Here is an 18,865-nt window from a genome sequence, read left to right on the forward strand (position 1 = left end):
ATTTTCAGAGATCCCTGCTTGAATGTTGTGTGGAGGGCATTTCAAGCGCAACACTGCGTCAGTTGGATGGGACGTTAAGCCGTGGTCCCCTTGGCGCCTTTCGATAAGAGCAGGCTAATGCCGACGCCGGGTTTCTCTCCAACCTTCCTTCCATACCCTTCCCTCATGGAGCAAATGACCTCAGCTGTCGGTCGCCTCCTCCAAGTACCATACTTTTCATAATCGAAAAAAATTCATTTTTTATAGAGATCTTTTGTAAATTCATAGTTTTTCAATATTTTGTTTTCTTTCATGAAGGAAAGTAATTGTTTTTATATTTTGGGGGGGTCCGGACCTCCTGGAATTCCCCCCTTGCTACACCACTTATTTATGGTTTATCTGAAGATTTTTCCTATTTTCATTTCCTAACCCAAGTGTAACAGTTTGGGTCCTGAGCACATACAGATGTTTTAAAAAAAAACAACTTGAAAGCCTGTAAAATGATTTACAATGCATAAAAATATTAAAATGTGTATGAAAATCTAAAAGGCATACCTTTGATTGTATGTACCCAGAAGAAACCTGAATAATTGCTTCGTTTTACAGCATGAATTTGAAAATGCATTTGGATCCGAAAATATCCGAAGATCCGGCTCCAAAAATCAAGGATCCGATCCGAATTCAGATCAAAAAATCCAGGATCTGTGCATCCCTATTAAATATTCTGAACAGAGAATATGAATACGTTGTATCAGGTGTGTTTTTTTTCTATACATTGACACTCAAAAGCAAGTAACAGTCTCATGTCTGTTGTAAAGGCCGCTTAGATTGGTGAATGATCTTGCGAATGAATTTGCTGAATGATCAAGCAAATGAAATCATTCACTGTGTATATGATCATTCAGTGAAGACCAGAACATGTTCTATTTTGTTCACACGTTCCCGTGAATGATGGCATGATCATTCACCATAAATAGCAACCTTAAGAGAGCCAAAATTCCCTTTCTCCGATGGACGTAAGCTGTGAGACAGGTGCCTTAAGAAAGATGGCCTTATTGGTACCTTGATTCTAAACATTTGTAAGTACCTTAATTTTGAGGAGAGCATCATTCAAAATTCACGAAAGAATAAAAAATAGCCGATTCTTAATATTAATCTTTTCAGTATTTCAAAGATTAACTATGTAACGTCCAGTCTGACAAACCATCCATAACCTATAATAAATTTGCTGTTGTTTCATTGTATACCCAATCATTTTGGATTCCTGTTTGGAGATGCAACACAATAATCTCGATGGCAGCAAAGTGATAATAAAAATATGCATGATAATGTTACCTAAATGATTAACTACCACCAGAATTATTTGGCAAAGTAAATTTTAAGATGAGTTAAGTAGAAAATGTCTCTGGCAACAATTAATGCAAATACATATTTTGACATATTGCCAACGCATGCATCTGTTAGGACTAATGCCCATGTTTTTTAAGCTTAGTTCTTTTTTCAATTTATTGCATATCTTTGGGCTAGCATTGAAAATTTGTCACTGATAAATCATAAATAGCTATATAAGCTTTCAAATTTCAATGCATACTCCTTGCCTGAGGGTGTATATTACACAACCTTTTTAATCAGCTAAAACACAAAAAAGGGATTTTTTTGATAATAGTTCCTCAATACCTTCCCATTCTTGAGTTGGACAGACTTTCCACTCCCTCCATACAGCGGTATATGATCGGCTGCAGCCCTGATTCGTGCCCAGATGTAGTTGACGTTGACTGAGATGATGACAATGTCAGACGAACAATCAACTCCTCTATATCATCCTGTGAATTATAACCATGTCAATGTCTTCCTCTACTTTCTAGGATTGCTCGACAGTTTTTCCTGTTCTCCGAAGTAATAGCATTAAAGCTTTTTGCTATAAGAATTTCCATCTCATTCTTCTTGAAAGTTGAATTCTTCATCCTGATATAATGTTATACTTGAGCCCAAACCATCTCCATTGGATTTAACTTGCAAAGATATAGTGATATCTTTAGTGCTGTACAGCCATATTTCATAGGTAATTCATCAATTAGAGATGTGCGAATAGTATCCGCGAATACTAGAAAGTGTTCGATATTCGAGGTCTCAAATAATTATGCTAAAGGTACGCTCTCGAATACTTTGAATCTCGCATCGTTCACTGTCGTTGGTGGTTGACTCGGAAAATAAGAGAATCGTGTTTCACCCTTCCCTCTTTCTCCCCCACTGACCTTTTTCTGCCTACCTGCTTCGAAGTTCCCCATTTCTGGAAGTCAACTGCTGCATTGGTACCGTGGGATCCCAGCCGGCACAGCCCATATTGCATCTATTTGAAGTGGATACAATGTGTGACATGATGCGCTAAGTACCAAACGTACCAAACCGCACCGCCGCCGCACGTAAAGAGATGCCGAGAGGATGCACGAATGTGCTGCCATCTACCGACCGAAAATTGAACTCGGTCGAAATAGCATTTCTGCATTGCTTGCTTGGTTCTCTTTGTGTCAGGATTGTTTTAAAGGTTTTAAACAACTCAGGATAAATCAGAGCACGTTTATTTCAAAAGTATAACTTAAATGACTCAGCATAAAACAAGAGACAGACGAACACTGGACTACATATGAGCAATACAGGCGTACAAAATACAACATGAGAACTTCAGTACAACATTAAAGTGTGGCTTGGATTTTTGGCGGACACGTTGTGAAACCCGATTGGCCGCTGTGAGCCAGCGGGAATGGAGCACTTTTCCCGGAGTTATTTTGGCCAAAAGTTTGGATAAAATTCCTAGAGACACAGCAATGCAAACTTCCAAAGTACACTGCCAATCTGTGTTCAGCGTATTCAAGGAAATTTCGGGAGACAATTTTGATCTCAAACCCCACGAAATCATCGTTGTGACAGTCTTGAAGTAAGGAGGAAATAGTTCCTCCATATAAATTTGGACCCCTATTTGACCCTTCCAATTTTTCTGTTGCAATTTTAAGTCAATCCATGTCTGTGGAAGTGACAAGTAGACCTATGTATTATGGAGAGATAGGTGCTTGTAGAAGGTGGATGATGCCTCCTTTCTGGCCGGTATTCACCTACAGGGGCGCAGCCAGGAATTGAGGCTGGGGGGGGGGGGGGGGGGGGGGGTTAGGTGCAACTAATACCGGGGTGTTTTGGGGTGTGGAATACTCACCAGGATAGGCGGTAGGTGCGTGATTAATTAATTGCGGATTTTTAAGATAAATGGTTCAAAATGGTGAGTTTTACGGCTTTCTGAGGGATATTTTGTTAATACTTACGCTATTATATTAGTAATATAAATCCAATTAAGTAAATGGATTAAAGTTAAGCATTTCTCTGAGCTCTGGAGGGGGGTTTTAACCCCCAAACCCCTCCCCCCCTCGCTGCGCCACTGTTCACCTAGGTACCATAGTATCCAACTCCTTTTGAATTTGCTGCATCCATTTTTTTTCCTTCGCAAAGAAATCAAGAATAACTGATTTGATGACTATTGCTGATCCTTCTGCAGTTGAGACCAGTAGTGGATACAGAAACAACTCTAGGGGTGGGCGCAAAAGATACCTTGAGTTACTTACCTTTACTTTTATCGTAATAAAAATAATCATGTCACATTCAAAGTTTAAGGAGGTTTTAATTAAAGTATGATTATGTAAAAATACAAGTCAATGCCATCTTATAATAAAAAGGAGTTAAAACTGTGTTTCTGCAATGTTATGCAATACGGGCGGTCCCGCAAGGGGAGGGCGCGCGATCCCTGAGCGATTCCCCCATCAGAATCCGCCACTGGGTGAGACAAACCCCAAATGGTGGAACACCGCAGTTCTTTTACGAACACCACATGTTCCTCTCTAACCTTTGATTGATAAGACCTCTTGCCAGTTTTTATCAGCATTAGTGTATAGTTCTTCCTCCCATCAAAATGGAGCCTTTTGATGATGCATTTTGATTCCTCTCTTTGTATTTTCACAGTAGGTATCTAAAATGTTCTTCTCCTTGCGCAAATAATGCCAATCCACTACCTTGGATATGTGTCTTCCGGGGTATTAAATTTTGCGCTTTCTATAGCTGCGCTGACGAAATTTGCTGCTTCTCTGTTCTTGTACATGCTCCTGCAACAGTTGGTATTGGCAGACACATTTTCCCCACAGAAGGTCCAGGCTGATTTGCGTGCCTAATATTCATTTGATGATGAGCGTAGAGATCCAAATCGGATGATTCCTCGTCTGCTGACTTTTCTTCGGATGTTGATGGAGAAAATTCCTGGTACTCACTATTTTCCCTATAAAAATTGCGGTAATAACTCAGCGCTCTACGAAGATTCACTTTTTGGTTTCTTCCTCATCATGAAAATTATTTCAGAGGTAGTTTCAGCGACGTTTAGGCAATGTTGCTCTTGGGTTTTGTTGTAGTTGATTCTTTTTGCTAATTAAAATTATCTCATAGATATCTGTAGCATACATTGATGACACATGCACCAGGTGACACGCTCCATCTTAATAATGGAATCTACCTGATTAGGATCTCACATACCAGTAGCGTGCTCCAAATAATAATTCAAAACATATGAAACAATTTTATTTTCATAACTTACAGTGATCGCTCAATCAATCAGTTTTCAATATTGAATCAACTATTGAAAATTTAACGGTTTAATATCGATATCTGTGTCCTTGGTTTCCACTGTGTGAATGTGTATGTGAAAACCGTCACCCTCCTTCCTGCAAACAATGCCGTCATCTTCGTAGCCATCCACGCACTGACAACTATATTCCCCGCTCTGCGTCTGCTTACACTCCATTGTTGGATCGTCGCACCCAATAGAAGGCGAGCATGGATTTCCTAGAACTTAAAATAGCCATTTCATACATTCATGCCCACGAAAAGTAATATATATGTTAATTATAATAACTGAAGTTTAAGAAGCTCTCTCATATCGCGTAATGATGTCATTTGCCATGTTTCTCACTCGTACCTTACATTTTGACGATGATTAGGATAAAAAATGTACATTTTGAATTTCCGAAGAAAATCATGATATTATGGAATAGGAAAAATGAATTTATATGTACATTTTTGGTGATACTCTCGTCTTGGGCGAACAGTCACGTAATATACAAGTACATATTTCCAAGAATCACGCATCTGTGGCTGCCCGATGGCGGCGAGATCACGGACCCAGGAAAGTGACTTGCAAGAATGCATCAAAATCAATGCGCGACGTCGGAAACTACAGGCACCACGCCACGCAGTTGAAACACGCACGAGTTGCCCGGGAGGCCACTGCTGCGCGATGCGACAGCGTCATCAATCGTGCCGTCGTGCATCGCGCAGCATCTCTAGGAACCGCAGGGATAATAGGGTAGTTTCCTTCATCAAAGAAAACGAAAGGCATTGATTGCGATTCGTTACCTACCATCAGTGTATTCATAGTTAACAAATTATTTGGTTTTAGAAATACCCGTTTAGACGAATGCATTGGTCAATTTTTATCCTCATTTGAAAAAGACCAGATTGGCGCCCATGCGATGCCACTCCACATGATGTCACAGGGACCTAGTTTCTATACGAATAGATAGGAGTTATACATCGTATGAGATTACCAATGCATGTATGAGATACAGAGCTCAGGGAAACATGTCTCAATAATCACTTATTAAAACTGGCTAAGGTCGGAAAGTTTTCTTCGTTTGATAAGGTATTAATAATCCTTATTTAAGCCAAGCGCTACCTGCTAACAGGGTACTCTGCTACCTGCTAGCAGCCTGCATCGTAGCAGCGCACATACCCTCGTCACAAGGTCACCTCACACGGCGACAGCGGGAACCAGAATGAAGTCACACAGGGTTTTCCCAGCATTCATACTTAGCCGTCGCGTTTTCGCGCGCTTGAATATGTTCACTTTTCATTTAATCGCGAAAAATAGATGTCGTCATTTAAAAATCTAAATTCGTGAAATACGTACTCCAGGAGTAATAATCCTTCGATTAAGGCAATAAAAAATAATAGGAAACCACCCTATCCAGAAGCTCAGAGCGTCAAGGCCGTTTCACACGGTACACGGAATTGCGCAATCTGGCGTAAGTGCGAAGGCGCAATCAAAATTGCCTCGTGTAAAGCGGTGAATTGCTAGAACACATGCGAGAATGCATGTATGCGAGACGGCAAAATAGCCCCTGTTCTAATTTCGTTCATGCATTCGCGAAATCCACGCCAATTTAGAAATTAATGCAGCTCTAACCTGCGCGATTCCGTGCCCCGTATAAAACGGCCTTCAGAGCTGAGAAGGATACATTTTCTTCAATTTCTGATAGAAATGAAAATAGGTATTGAAATCCTTTTCGTGAATTGGTTATCGAGTGTAGAGGGGAAACTTACTGGCTCGGCAAGTTTTACCGTCTTCATGGAATCCATCAGCACACTGGCATGTTGCGGTCACGTTTCCTTTGCAAAGCATGTGCGGCAAATACTGGCAGTCTTCCTGAGTACGGCAAGGATCTCCAAGTCCGCCTCCTAAAAAACAAATTCACAGTCAAGACTTTTATCGGGAACAACTCGGAATATTTGCTCATACCCGAAATAGACACTCCATTCCTAAATGTGATCTAAGGTTCCGCAATATCAGCAGTCAACAATCTGAAGATTGGATTGAAGTTGCTTCCCACTCACAAAGTTCTCCCAAGGTTAATGTTATATTTTAAGTTCGCAGAGACAAAAAGAATAATATTTTTGAATGAGTAATTAAGCGATTACTTTCTCGCGTAAAAGACTCAACGCATCTTTGATGACATTAGCACTAAAAGGTAAAGGAATAATTTCCGCAGAAATCTGTAAGTTTAATGTAGAGGCGTTTGTATTGAGAGTACAACAATGCACCAGTCACTATAATGGCTCACAAGTATGGCTATACACATGAAGAAACCTTCTTGATATACTTATTTTATGTGAGCTACCGAAGTTAAAATGAAAACGCATCTCTGAAGGCAGTCGCAGCGAGAATTTTTATTTTGAGCCAAAGAACTACCTAAGACTTAAACTAATCAGAAATAAAGATATTCTTAACATGAAAAGCAGCCGTTCTAACAGAACGATGACATTTGAATCGTAAATGATGAGAATGTAATAATAAATAGCTCGGCATAAAGTAAGGAAGCTCTAATGAAGGCCTTAAATATGTAAAGGGGTGTAGGTGAAGTATTTTTATGTCATATATTCGCAAAAAATTGTTTGTCATTATTTAATTTCAATGAGCTCGCTGACCCAGCGAACTTCTCACCGCATAATAATCAATGAACAATTTAGTTACTCCTATTGTTGTTCCGTTTCCACTCCATCTCACCTGAAACCTCAGATTATATTCGTAATGCCAGCATGGCAGAAAAGTCGGACCAATGTGTGTGTTAACTTCTTAATTAAGTTCCGTAATGCCTCCCTCAACATTACCTTCATCAGTCTTCCCGTCTTACCACCCCCATCCTGCTTTCCTATTTAACCTTTATTTAGCCTTTATTGTTATATGTACAATGTACAGTTGTAAGCATCTGATGATGCTGTAAGCGAAATCGGTCGTACAATAAATATAAAATTGTGGAAATTGCTCCTGCTTCTTTTTTTTCGCTCTTGGTGGCCAAAATCGCTCGTTCATCAACCATTAGTGATTATTGTGGTTATCAATCATTTTCGGGAACACATTTTGTTGATGAAATCATGTTATGATGAAACGAAATTGCAAAAATTCCGAGAAAGTTTCATCAGTCTTCTCGATTTGTCGACCGGAACACTTTCATTTTCGATAGTCAACAATTGGTCATAGATTTGTTTACAACACACGGTAGTGACGTTGTTGACGATTCAACTCGAGGTGGGGTTAGCTCGAATTAAATTATTTAAATATTTTAAGTATATTTAACTATGAAAATATTTTTGATTTTTTAAATGAAGTTAGGAATAAGAGAACAATAACATTATGAAATGACCTTTCATAAACCCACATCTTACTCAAACTAAAAGAAGAAAATAATTTTCGTGAGAACCTGGAAACAGCTCTGAATAAATTACTTCATATGCAACGAAAACCGTTATTTGGTATAAACTTATAGCTCTGTAAAGGAGTTTTGAGAATATATAATGAAATATGTACCATACTAAAACTACATGTGCCCTACATATTTCGTAGTATATGACGAAACTGAGTTCGTGTGAGGCTCAAATTAAAATTATTTTATACTTTTTTACGAGAAAAAAGTTGTTTTACAAATGTTTTTGGCGATAAATTGTTATAATTGGCGATACATTTATTTTTTGGTGTTTTTTTCAAGTTGATATGTTTTTATTCACGACAACGAATGTGATACTAGTTTGGTTCTTGAATTTCTAAATTGAATTCTTTTCATGGTATCAAGTTTCTTCTTTTTGCAACGTCTTCCCAATGCATTCGAGTATACCATTTAGCAACATTTGTAGTCCACACATGTTCTTTTCCACTTACTTTTCACGCAACGTTGATCTTCGAGGCGGAATCCATCTTTGCATTCACAAAATCCAGTTCCATTTTCCACATTGCAATATGCATTTTCAACTTCTTTGCAGTCCCCATTATTCGTGCAGGAATCTCCCCAACCCGCTGACAATAAACAAAAAAGCACATTAGTATGGTGATTCGAAAAACATAATTTTAGCATTGTAATTTGTGGTGGCTCAGCTAAAAATAAAAAATACGCACTTAAAGTTCATAAAAATTATGTGTTTCCCCAGTGTTTCAGGCCTTAACAATGGAAATTAACCCTAAAAAAATTGAAACACGATTTTTAGTTTTTTAAATCATATCTCTAGTTTTTATTAATGTAAAATCGTTTTCTTGGTTTTAAAATGTAAATAATATTACCTTCTACCATCTTGATTTTTTCAAACATTTTGACAGAAAACTAAACTCTTACATATGTTAGCAATTTTCAAAATCTAATTAAAAATTTTTAGGAACAATAGACGCGCCGAAAAAAATATGTTTCGTCGCCCCTGCATCAAAGCATAATTGTCATTTTTTTCAGATTTTTAAAATTGGCGAAACACAGTCAAAAACACGAATAACTGCTTTAATTTTAAAAATCTGAAAAAATTAGAATTATACATACACCCATGACTGCGCAATTTCGATACGGCGCAATATCGTTCATCGGGGAAACATCGTAACGCAGGGTAGCCTAATCAAATAACTTTAACGCTCTCATGATAAAACGTGAACTTGCGCTAAGTACCTACGAAATTGCTATCATTTTACGCATATAAATAGTATTGCTTGCCTCAAATCTTCCTCTTTGTTCGTGTTCTCGTTAATCGAAATCCTTTGCTGAGCAATCATTGCTCGTCATATGGTCCAGATAGCCGGCCTACCGAAGGAATTTATCTGTTCTCCTTAACAGAATGACATTAGTTTATTTAGATGATTAATTAAGCGTGGAGCTAGAGGAAATGAGTTGCTTTGAAATCAATGCGGTTTGAGACGTAATTTTTGCCGTCATAGATTATTGGGCGAATTGACTTCCACGTAGAGAATATACGCCGTCTACGCTAAAACCATGGCCCTTATATAGGGCCATGGCTAAAACCTTCAAGGTCATCGGTATTCACGGGGGAGAAATGGAGTGGTGGCCGAGTTGTGTATGAATAGTATCAACCCGTAATAGGATCCGCTAGACAGTCTCAAGCACAATGGCTTCATTCCCTCCCAGCTGTCGTAGACCTTCTGCATCTTAGGAATACAGGGCAGCAGTTGCTCATTAGGAGGAGGTGATTTCGATAGAGCCAAACCACCAAGAGGGCAATGGCAAAAAATAGGAATGCGGAGAGAAAAATCAATAAGTTATCACGAAAAAGCAGAAACCTAGAAGAGAAATTAAAAGTGATCAATTTCTTTGAAAATGGAGAGCGTCAAATCGATAATGCATGTTTATAAGTTTAAACTCAAAAGGTCTTACTCTGAATTAAGACGTAGTTAAAACGTCAGTGACCAACGTCAACCAAGCGGTCAACACATAGGGAAAGTTCATTGTGAATCTGTACAAAAAGACGAGGAGGGTAATCGCTCCGAGACATTTAGTGAAAGCTCCGGTTGGTTCCAGAATTTTAAATGGTAAGCAGGTATTTTCAGTGCGGCGATATCAGGTGAATCTGCAAGTGTTGATAGCGCAGTCACCGCAGCATTTTATGATTAACTCCCAAGCTGTGATTGAATGTGGCTCCTTTCCCCCTCAACTAGTTTTTAGTGTTTACGAGACGATAATTTTTTGGAAAAGAATGCAATCTCGTTCACTCATTTTCAGGGAAGGAAAACCTGAGTCAGGTTTCAAGGCATTTAAAGACTGTTTCACGTAGAAGCTCATGCCACGGAGGACCTCAGATTAAAATGATTTATCATTCATAAACTCCACTAGCTATGAAATGGGATTCAAAGTAGCATTTGCCTGTCATTTCGATGAGCGACAAAAGGGCCTGGGTGACACAATAGTTGTTATTAAACTGGTTTGAAAAATCGTCAACTGCCGGCAATGCATTACGAACCCCTGATAGGGATAGATGTTAGCCCACCCGCACGACCGAAGGGAATTTCAAAAGCACGTAGGAATTTTTTTAAACGTGAATTGAAGTCTTTGAATGCATGCCTACTTTATTTAAAGATATTTTAAACTATAAACGTTAATATAAGTAAGGTTTTCTAGGCTATTTATAGGAATATATATGGTTTATAGAAAATTCGATACTCAACACCTATGCTACAAGGAACACCAGGAACGCATCCCAATGCCAAAATGCTCTCATATAACGCAAATTCGTATAGGGCAAAGACCCCAAGGAACGCATCCCTTGCGCTAACCGAGGCATGGGTGTACTTTGATGTATGGGCAACAACAAATATTTCGGCGCGTCTATTGTTTCCTAAAATTTTTAATTTGATAGTGAAAATTTCAAACCTATGTAAACGTTTAGTTTTCGGTCAAAAATTTTTGAAAAAAAATCAGGATGGTTTGGTAATATTATATACATTTTAAAACCAAGAAAACGATTTCACAAATATAAAAACTGGAGGGAGATATGGTTATGGAACTAAAAATCGTGCTTCAATTTTTTTAGTGTTAATCTCCATTGTTAAGGCCTGAAACACTGGGGAAACACATAAATTTTTTAAGAACTTTAAGTGTATATTTTTTATTTTTCAAAATATCTGGGGGTACTTCTCACTATCTTCACCTGCTAGACCCTTTATGTGTATTTTCCATTACTCTATATAAAATTTCAACTTTAATCTAAAGCTCATTCTGTGTTTCGGAAAGAGTGAAACATATGTTTTTAAGATTTTGGTTATTATAAATTAGAACTCTTAAAAAAGCCTTTGATATATTCAGCGTTTCAATTCATTAAAAACTTTTATACGTTTCAACCAAGTCTGCAATTTTCATTGAATATATTTTTAAATTAACTTGGAAAAAAATTATAGTTGCCGTTTACCAGCAAAATAAGGCTCGTATATTCTTTTATATATCATTTACTCTTCAGATATAAAATGCAAGAAGATGAATGCTGTAGCAAATATCTAATGGTAGATTCATATTTCAATCTAATATTAACGTGTCTTGCTTCACTTACATTTCACGCAAAGTTGGTGTCTATTGTGGAATCCTTCTATGCACTCACAAATTGAGGTCCCATTGACTACCCTATGGCAATGTGCATTATCTATGAACTGGCAGTCTTCATCGTGCATGCAGTGGTCACCCAAGCCATCTTAAAAAGAAGGCAACCGTTGAGGCTATAAACTACATCATACACAATCTTTTACGGCATACCTCCATGAACTTCTCAGTACCTTCACCTGCTAGACCCTTTATGTGTATTTTCCATTACTCTATATAAAATTTCAACTTTAATCTAAAGCTCATTGTGTTTCGGAAAGAGTAAAACATGTTTTTAAGCTTTTGGTGATGATAAATTAGAACTCTGAAAAAAGCCTTTAATATATTCAGCATTTCAATTTATTAAAAACTTTTATACGTTTCAACCAAGTCAGCAATTTTCATTATATATATTTTTAAATTAACTTGGAAAAAAATTAGAGTTGCCGTTTAACTGCAAAATAAGGCTCGTATATTCTTTTATATATCATTTACTCTTCAGATATAAAGTGCAAGAAGATGAATGCTGTAGCAAATATCTAATGGTTGATTCATATTTCAATCTAATATTAACGTGTCTTGCTTCACTTACATTTCACGCAAACTTGGTGTCTATTGTGGAATCCTTCTATGCACTCACAAATTGAGTTCCCATTGACATCCCTATGGCAATGTGCATTATCTATGAACTGGCAGTCTTCATCGTGCATGCAGTGGTCACCCAAGCCATCTAAAAAAAGAAGGCAACCGTTGAGGCTATAAACAACATCATACACAATCTGGTACGGCATACCTCCATGACATTGAAAAACTAATACTACGTTTTCAGATGGATGCCTACCACAACACTTATCAACAGCTCGTTCCAACGGCAATCCGGATTTATAAAATATTTATTATATTTTTCATTTAAAACCTGTGGCAGAGGCGATTTCTTGCAAAATTCCTTCTAGAAATATAATAAAATTTTATTTAAGAAATTTTTAATAAAAGATGTGGCTAAATTTTCTCATAGATCCTGAACGGAATGATATCTTGCAGCGATTCATTTTCTTTATTCCTGTCATTTTTTATTTCTATTTTGTCTCTTTCGTTTTTATTGTAATAGTTAGGTGCATGATGATGTGTGAAACCTAACGACATTGCATCGTTGAATTTGTAATAGAATTTTTCAACTTTTACCAAGTTTTTTTTAGCGTTGTAAATGTCACACTTTATATACTAAAAGCAAACTCTCTGGATGCAAATGATTTGTAGTGTTTATCAGCAGATTTATCATTGTAATATTTTAGCAATATCCTTTTTTATTAGGGTGTTTTGTTTAATATTATTTGAAGGAATTAAAAACATATTCGTGTCGGTCAAGTTCAAAGTTTTCCAATAATTAAATAATGATTCGTAAAGAAGTTGGACCTGTGGTGAGGGCTCCCAGTATGTGCTGTCATCCGTCAGTACCAAATCTCACTTTGACTAGTACCAATTATTTCTAGGTAGATAGTGTATTTTGGAGTACGCTACCATGGATTTCTCAGAATTAACAAAAACTGACTTACAACAATATATTTCTCAGTCGTCAATATCGATGGCTAAGTTCTAACAACTTGTATATCAAAAATAGTAACTTTTCATGAAAGAAAAAGAAACGACTTATGTTTTTGAATGTACACTGAAATTAAAAACCAAAAGTTCACGAAACTGAAAAAGAAGCATTCATTTGCAAAAAAAGAGTTGTTTTTGGCTTGAATTTTATTTTTTCTAATTTTATTACACTTTGTTTAAGATCCCTGTCTCAAACCGGCTGAATTTTGAGATACGTGTCGTTAGAACTGAGCCATAGATGAGGACGAATGTGATACGCGTTTCATTGCTTCTTTATTTATAAATCATATTCTTCAGATCGTATCAAGTTCCTTTTTTGAAGCGTCATTTCAATGCATTCGAATATTCAATCTGACTATGTTTGTATTCGATTCTTGTTCTCAGACTTGTGCCACTTACTTTCCACGCAACGTTTATCTTCGTAATGGAATCTTCCGTCTTTGCATTCACAAATTCCAGTCCCATTTTCCACCTTGCAATATGCATTTTCCACTCCTTTGCAGTCGGCATCATCCGTGCAAGAATCGCCCCAACCTGCTGTATCAATAAAAAAAAGAGCACATTTATATTTTCATTCCAATAATACGATTTAAGGTAGATAGAGCGCTTCGGTAAAAGTAACAAGATTTTGATGAAACTTCAAAATGGTCACATATTCTTTCAATGACGCACTTTCATTGACACATGCAAAGAAAAAGGCATTCCCACATGCTGTTTTTGAGATATTTGACGGTGAAATTAGGATAATTTAACATGGGCTCTTAGGGAGAAAATCATTTTCTTCGAGCTAGAGAAGCTGTTTGAAACAAGACGATATTGAGACTGCATTCAATAGAATATTAATAAGAATTAGTTAATTAGAATTAGTTAATTACTGTCCGTAAAAAAAGCAAAATACTCGATTTTGAGGGGCTCTTGCTTCTAAAAGAAGGAATCAATTTCAATGCAACAAAAAGCACGAAAGAGAATTTATTTCCACGTTGTATCATGTACTTTAAAAAATCTTCGGCTCAATAAAAGTATTTCATGTACTTCGTTTCTTCTAAAAAAGTACCCGTTTTTTTGTGCGTAAAATCAAGTTGCCCAACTTTGAGCGCTTGGCATTCCCGTAGTGTTCGTTCTTACACCTTACAATTTTGATATAAAGAAGCCACATCTTTTATTAGCAGTTTTCCGAAAAACTTGTTTATACCGCTAAAATTAATGGAGTTGTGGTAAAAAACGCAAACCACTGCTAACTTTGAAACCAGTGGGTCAATTGAAAATTGACTGGTACTGTTGTCTTCCGTAGAATGTTAGTAATGCAAGTACATATAAAATGTATATAAAATATCAATAATAGCGTCAATATCACTTATTATTTATCTAGATGTTTCTATGCGCGTACCGGCAGCTCCGTCGTTGGAGGGGGAGGCGAAAAGAAGCGCGTGGCATTTTATATAAAGCAACCACTGAAAACGCCGAATTTGATACTTGAAAAAAAAATTTGATTCAGACAATGAATATGTTTTTTTATTACGCCTTTCATATACGCTTACTTAGTGTCCACGTTAAAAACAAAGGTAGGAGGAGGATGAGAGAAGACTGGATGCATTCGAGATGTGGGTGTGGAGAAGAATTACAAAGGTGAAGTGGACGGAGAGGAAGAGGAACGACGAAGTGCTGTGTATGGTGGGTGAGGAGAGGCAGCTTCTAGATGAGATGCGAAGGAGACAGAAGGTATGGATGGAGGGAGTACATAGCGGGGAGGGGATGTTGAACACATTGCTAGAGGGAAGAATGTTAGGTAAACGAGGGAGAGTAAGAAAAGAATAGGATTTTTAGATAGGATGAAAGGAGGTAGGCCTCATTGTGAATTAAAGAGATAGAAGGTCTTGATAGAAGGTGAGGCTCCCAAAATTCTTTTTAAGTAGGTACTCCATGGGAACCTACCTTAATAGGTAGAATACTTTAATAATAATATACGCTTTATGATCGACGCGAGCATTGTGGTAGGGACCCCAAAAGTCAGGGCCCTCGGCTGTTGCCGACCAGCCGACCTGGTCAGGCCGCCCGTGGTAGGTAGTGTACTTACTTGCCACGCAGACAAAGTCCTCTTCACGGAATCCACTGTCGCACTCGCAGAAGCTCTTGTCGTCGTTGCAATGCGCGTGCTCCACCGACATGCAGTCTACGTCACCAGTACAGTTTTCTCCGAGTCTGACTGAGAAAAAGAAAGAACTCCCTTTGAAGAGCCGGGGTGGTAGCCAGGAATTTCTTTCAGGGGGAGGGGTTCAAAAAACCAGGGGACTCTGTGATTCGTGCAGCTGTCGCTTTGTCGGTAAAATGCCCTCACCAAGACCCCACGCCTGGAACCACTATTTATCCATTAAATCAAGAGATTGAGTTTGTTGTGGTAGCAAGTGTTGGCTTCCCATCACGTTGGATGTGCTGTTCTTTCTCAAAGATAAAAAGCAAAGAATTGGCTTTAATAAAAGTCAAGCAATTAATACAAAAATAAAGTCTTATTATAGTAATATGATTGTACATATTTAAATGTTTTAAAAAGACATTTATCATAATATATGCTAACCAAATTTTAGGAATAAATTTTCTAATTTAAAATTATGTGCCTATGCTGCATATGATCATATCGATGAATAGTATTACCTGCGTGTTTTTCACTGCCTTTCTTCTTTCCCACAGAATACGCCATGCTCAAGACATCAAAAATATAAATAAAAAATCAAACTATCAAAAATTTTCGTACAAATTTTCACCGAGAAAGAATAGAAATATAAGCTACCTTAGCTAATTGTTTCATTCTGTTGTACAATTTGGCGTCGGGCTAATTTTTTGCTTGGCAATGCTTTCATACCTTCGGTGGCAAATTTTTTAAAATGCTGGTACAGCAATCAATTTATCTAAAACAGCTGCTTTAAAATAAAAGATGGGGTAAAAATAAATTTACATATAAATGCGATATTTCAGGGTGTTACCACCTTTGAAAGAATTGAAATGATCATTCTGCTAATGTGATCCATGAAAATTTAGATCGGTAAATAGCTGGCTGAGTTTTCACTCCCCTTTTTCCCTTTACTCTGAAATGTAAACTGAACTTTGGTGCGTCGTAGGTATGTAAACTTTATGCCAAAAAATCAATCGATTTTCTTTTCTCATAAGGTAATTAATTGTAAAATATTAACATTATTTTAATACCATGTCCCTAAACGATGTCAGATGTAAAGACGGTTTTCAGAACAGGTATCTGAGAACTTATAAGCCCGTCTGACTTAAAAGACACCTTACTCGTGGACACCGTGGGAAGGGTAGAAAACATATGGTGTGTCATAACATCGACATTTTCTGCTTTTGAATGATCAAATAGGGATAAGTGAGTAAGAACACCAATTAAAAACCAATTGCGCCGAATAATTTCCTCTTTTTGTGCACAGAACAATCTCAAATAGTAAAATTTGAAGAATTCCTGTCGTTGTTCGCCGCCTTGAGGTACTCACTTGCCACGCAATGTTTGTCCTCTTCTCGGAATCCATTTCCGCAAGCGCAAAAACTCCCATCATTCCACTTGCAAGATGCATTCGCTATTTCCCTGCAGTCATTATCAATGGAACAAGGATCACCCAATTCAGCTTGAAAGAGAAAAATTATTATAAGTTCGTTCACTTGTAACGGAAATTCCGATTTATTAAAATAATTCGGTGCATGAAAGGGAATGATAATTAAAGATATATAAGTATCTACCGATTGGCACTTACGTACATATTGTGGTCGGTTTTCATAGGGGGGGTGGGAAGAGGGGGCAGTTGAAACCCCCTAGATGCAAAAATTGCAAAATATTCACCAAACCAATATTAGGATTGCTGAATAATTTATGATGATGAGTATTTGGATTTGAATTTAATCTCATTGATCCAGTTTATTTTCTAAAGGAGATGATCGTGGTGGTATGGTGACTTAAGTTTTAAAAATAAGGACGTTTTGTCTCCACAACCAAGGCAAATATTCAACTCTCAAGGGAAGATCACGTACTTTGCTCCGCATTTTTCAATGCTGTATTTTTTATGGCACTCGGAATGGCGAACACATCTGTGAAATGGTAGTGGTTCTGCGGATGGTTCAGTTGGTGAAGTGGTAAGCGTTGTCGAGGAGGGCAGGGTTGTTTTCAGGAGGGTAGCAAGTGTAGTATTCATATCTCCGCGTTTGAAATGACACTTCTTAAATACATAAACGCCATCATGATGATAAAAAAATTCTCTCGCCTCCGCATGCTGAAATTAAAGTTTATATTTGACTTATCGCCGTATGATCAAAATGAAGACCACGGAACATATTGCCGAGAGGGAGTCCCGAATCCTGGGCCCCGAGGTGAGAGTCGACATCGCCAACCACTACACCAACTGACCCATCTGAGGAAGTACGGTCCATTTTGGAATTATGTAAGGTTTGTTAAAAGTAGCGCTTGAAAATTTATTGATTACAGCCCAACTTGGGCCCATTAAATGTAACCACTATCAGTTCCGAGATGTGTTCGTCATTCCGGATGCCATAAAAAAATACGGCATTGAAAAAGCCGGATCAAGGTACGTGCGGGCTCCTTTTGTCAGTGAAAAATTGTTGTTATCCACGTACTTGGCACGCAGGCTTTGTTCTCGTCTGCATGATATCCCGCTTTGCACACACATCGACTCTCGATTGCCCCATTGCAGTATGAATTTGCTATGAACTTGCAGTCCTCTTTCCTGTAGCAGCGGTCCCCCAGTGCAACTGGAAAGAAATGATGCAAACGTTAGCAACGGGTACATTCAAAGACGGACATTGAAGAGTGTTCTAATTTGGACGGAAAAAGCCACGAATCAGAGGATAAAAATGCGGCCTGACTGGGACGGAGAAATCGTCCGGCGAGCACAAGGTTCTGAGTTCGTATCCGAGTGAGACCACATTTTTAATCTCTGATTATTGGCTTTTACCATGTACCACTGTATCGTTGTCCATGCCCATTTATAGTCATGTGGCATAATCCATTTCTTTCAACTTCTGTTTATTCACATGTGTGTATGTATTATACAGGGTGGAGAAAAATTATTTCCTCGAAATTTTAACACTGGATAGCTGATGCGTATAGGAACCAAAAATACAAGTGATGTTTATGTCGGAAATGCACCATTTTTAAACAAAAGAAAATTTAAACCAAGCGCTCCAATGTGCCGCGAGTTTGCCCTGTTGCCAGATGCTCTCGACAACTCACGACTTCGAATGCTTTTCCAGCATTTGCCTTTGTCCAAAACATCCGGCAACAGGGAAAACTCTCGGCCATTCAAAACGCTTGGCTCATAGTTTCTGTACTTGAAAAATGGTGCGTTTTCGACGTAAACATCATCGGTACTTTTGGATTCCAATGGCATCCCCTATCCAACACAATGATCTTTGGATTTTTCTTCTCGTAGAAAAATCTGCCAATGTCGTTGGTAAATCAAGTAATGGTTTCGCTCGTAAAGGGCCATGTTGTACGGTTGTGTCCATGGCGACGTGGGTGTTTCCCTATCCCTCCCTCCCTTCCATCCCTATCCCTTCCGCGGAGGCGTCGACGG

At 38.0% G+C, this 18,865-nt stretch overlaps 1 protein-coding gene across 3 annotated transcripts in view; it reads right to left on the reverse strand.

Annotated features, from left to right (window-relative positions):
• Positions 1-4,575: 4,575 nt before the first annotated feature.
• Positions 4,576-18,865, reverse strand: part of LOC124163962 (neurogenic locus notch homolog protein 1-like) — a 34,718-nt gene continuing 20,428 nt past the window's right edge. For 2 of the 3 annotated variants that reach the window (XM_046541096.1, XM_046541095.1), the window contains 9 exons: positions 17,907-18,041; positions 16,775-16,906; positions 15,352-15,480; positions 13,677-13,814; positions 12,271-12,408; positions 11,653-11,790; positions 8,501-8,635; positions 6,391-6,525; positions 4,576-4,860 (listed from right to left, as the gene is read on the reverse strand). In XM_046541096.1, coding sequence (XP_046397052.1) covers positions 4,646-4,860; positions 6,391-6,525; positions 8,501-8,635; positions 11,653-11,790; positions 12,271-12,408; positions 13,677-13,814; positions 15,352-15,480; positions 16,775-16,906; positions 17,907-18,041 — 1,295 coding nt within the window. In that variant the 3' untranslated portion in view covers positions 4,576-4,645. The remainder of the gene's footprint in view (positions 4,861-6,390; positions 6,526-8,500; positions 8,636-11,652; positions 11,791-12,270; positions 12,409-13,676; positions 13,815-15,351; positions 15,481-16,774; positions 16,907-17,906; positions 18,042-18,865) is intronic. The other variant, XM_046541097.1, reaches the window with a different exon arrangement.

Source organism: Ischnura elegans, chromosome 8 (assembly GCF_921293095.1).
Source record: "Ischnura elegans chromosome 8, ioIscEleg1.1, whole genome shotgun sequence".
In the NCBI taxonomy this organism is placed as follows: Eukaryota; Metazoa; Arthropoda; class Insecta; order Odonata; family Coenagrionidae; genus Ischnura; species Ischnura elegans.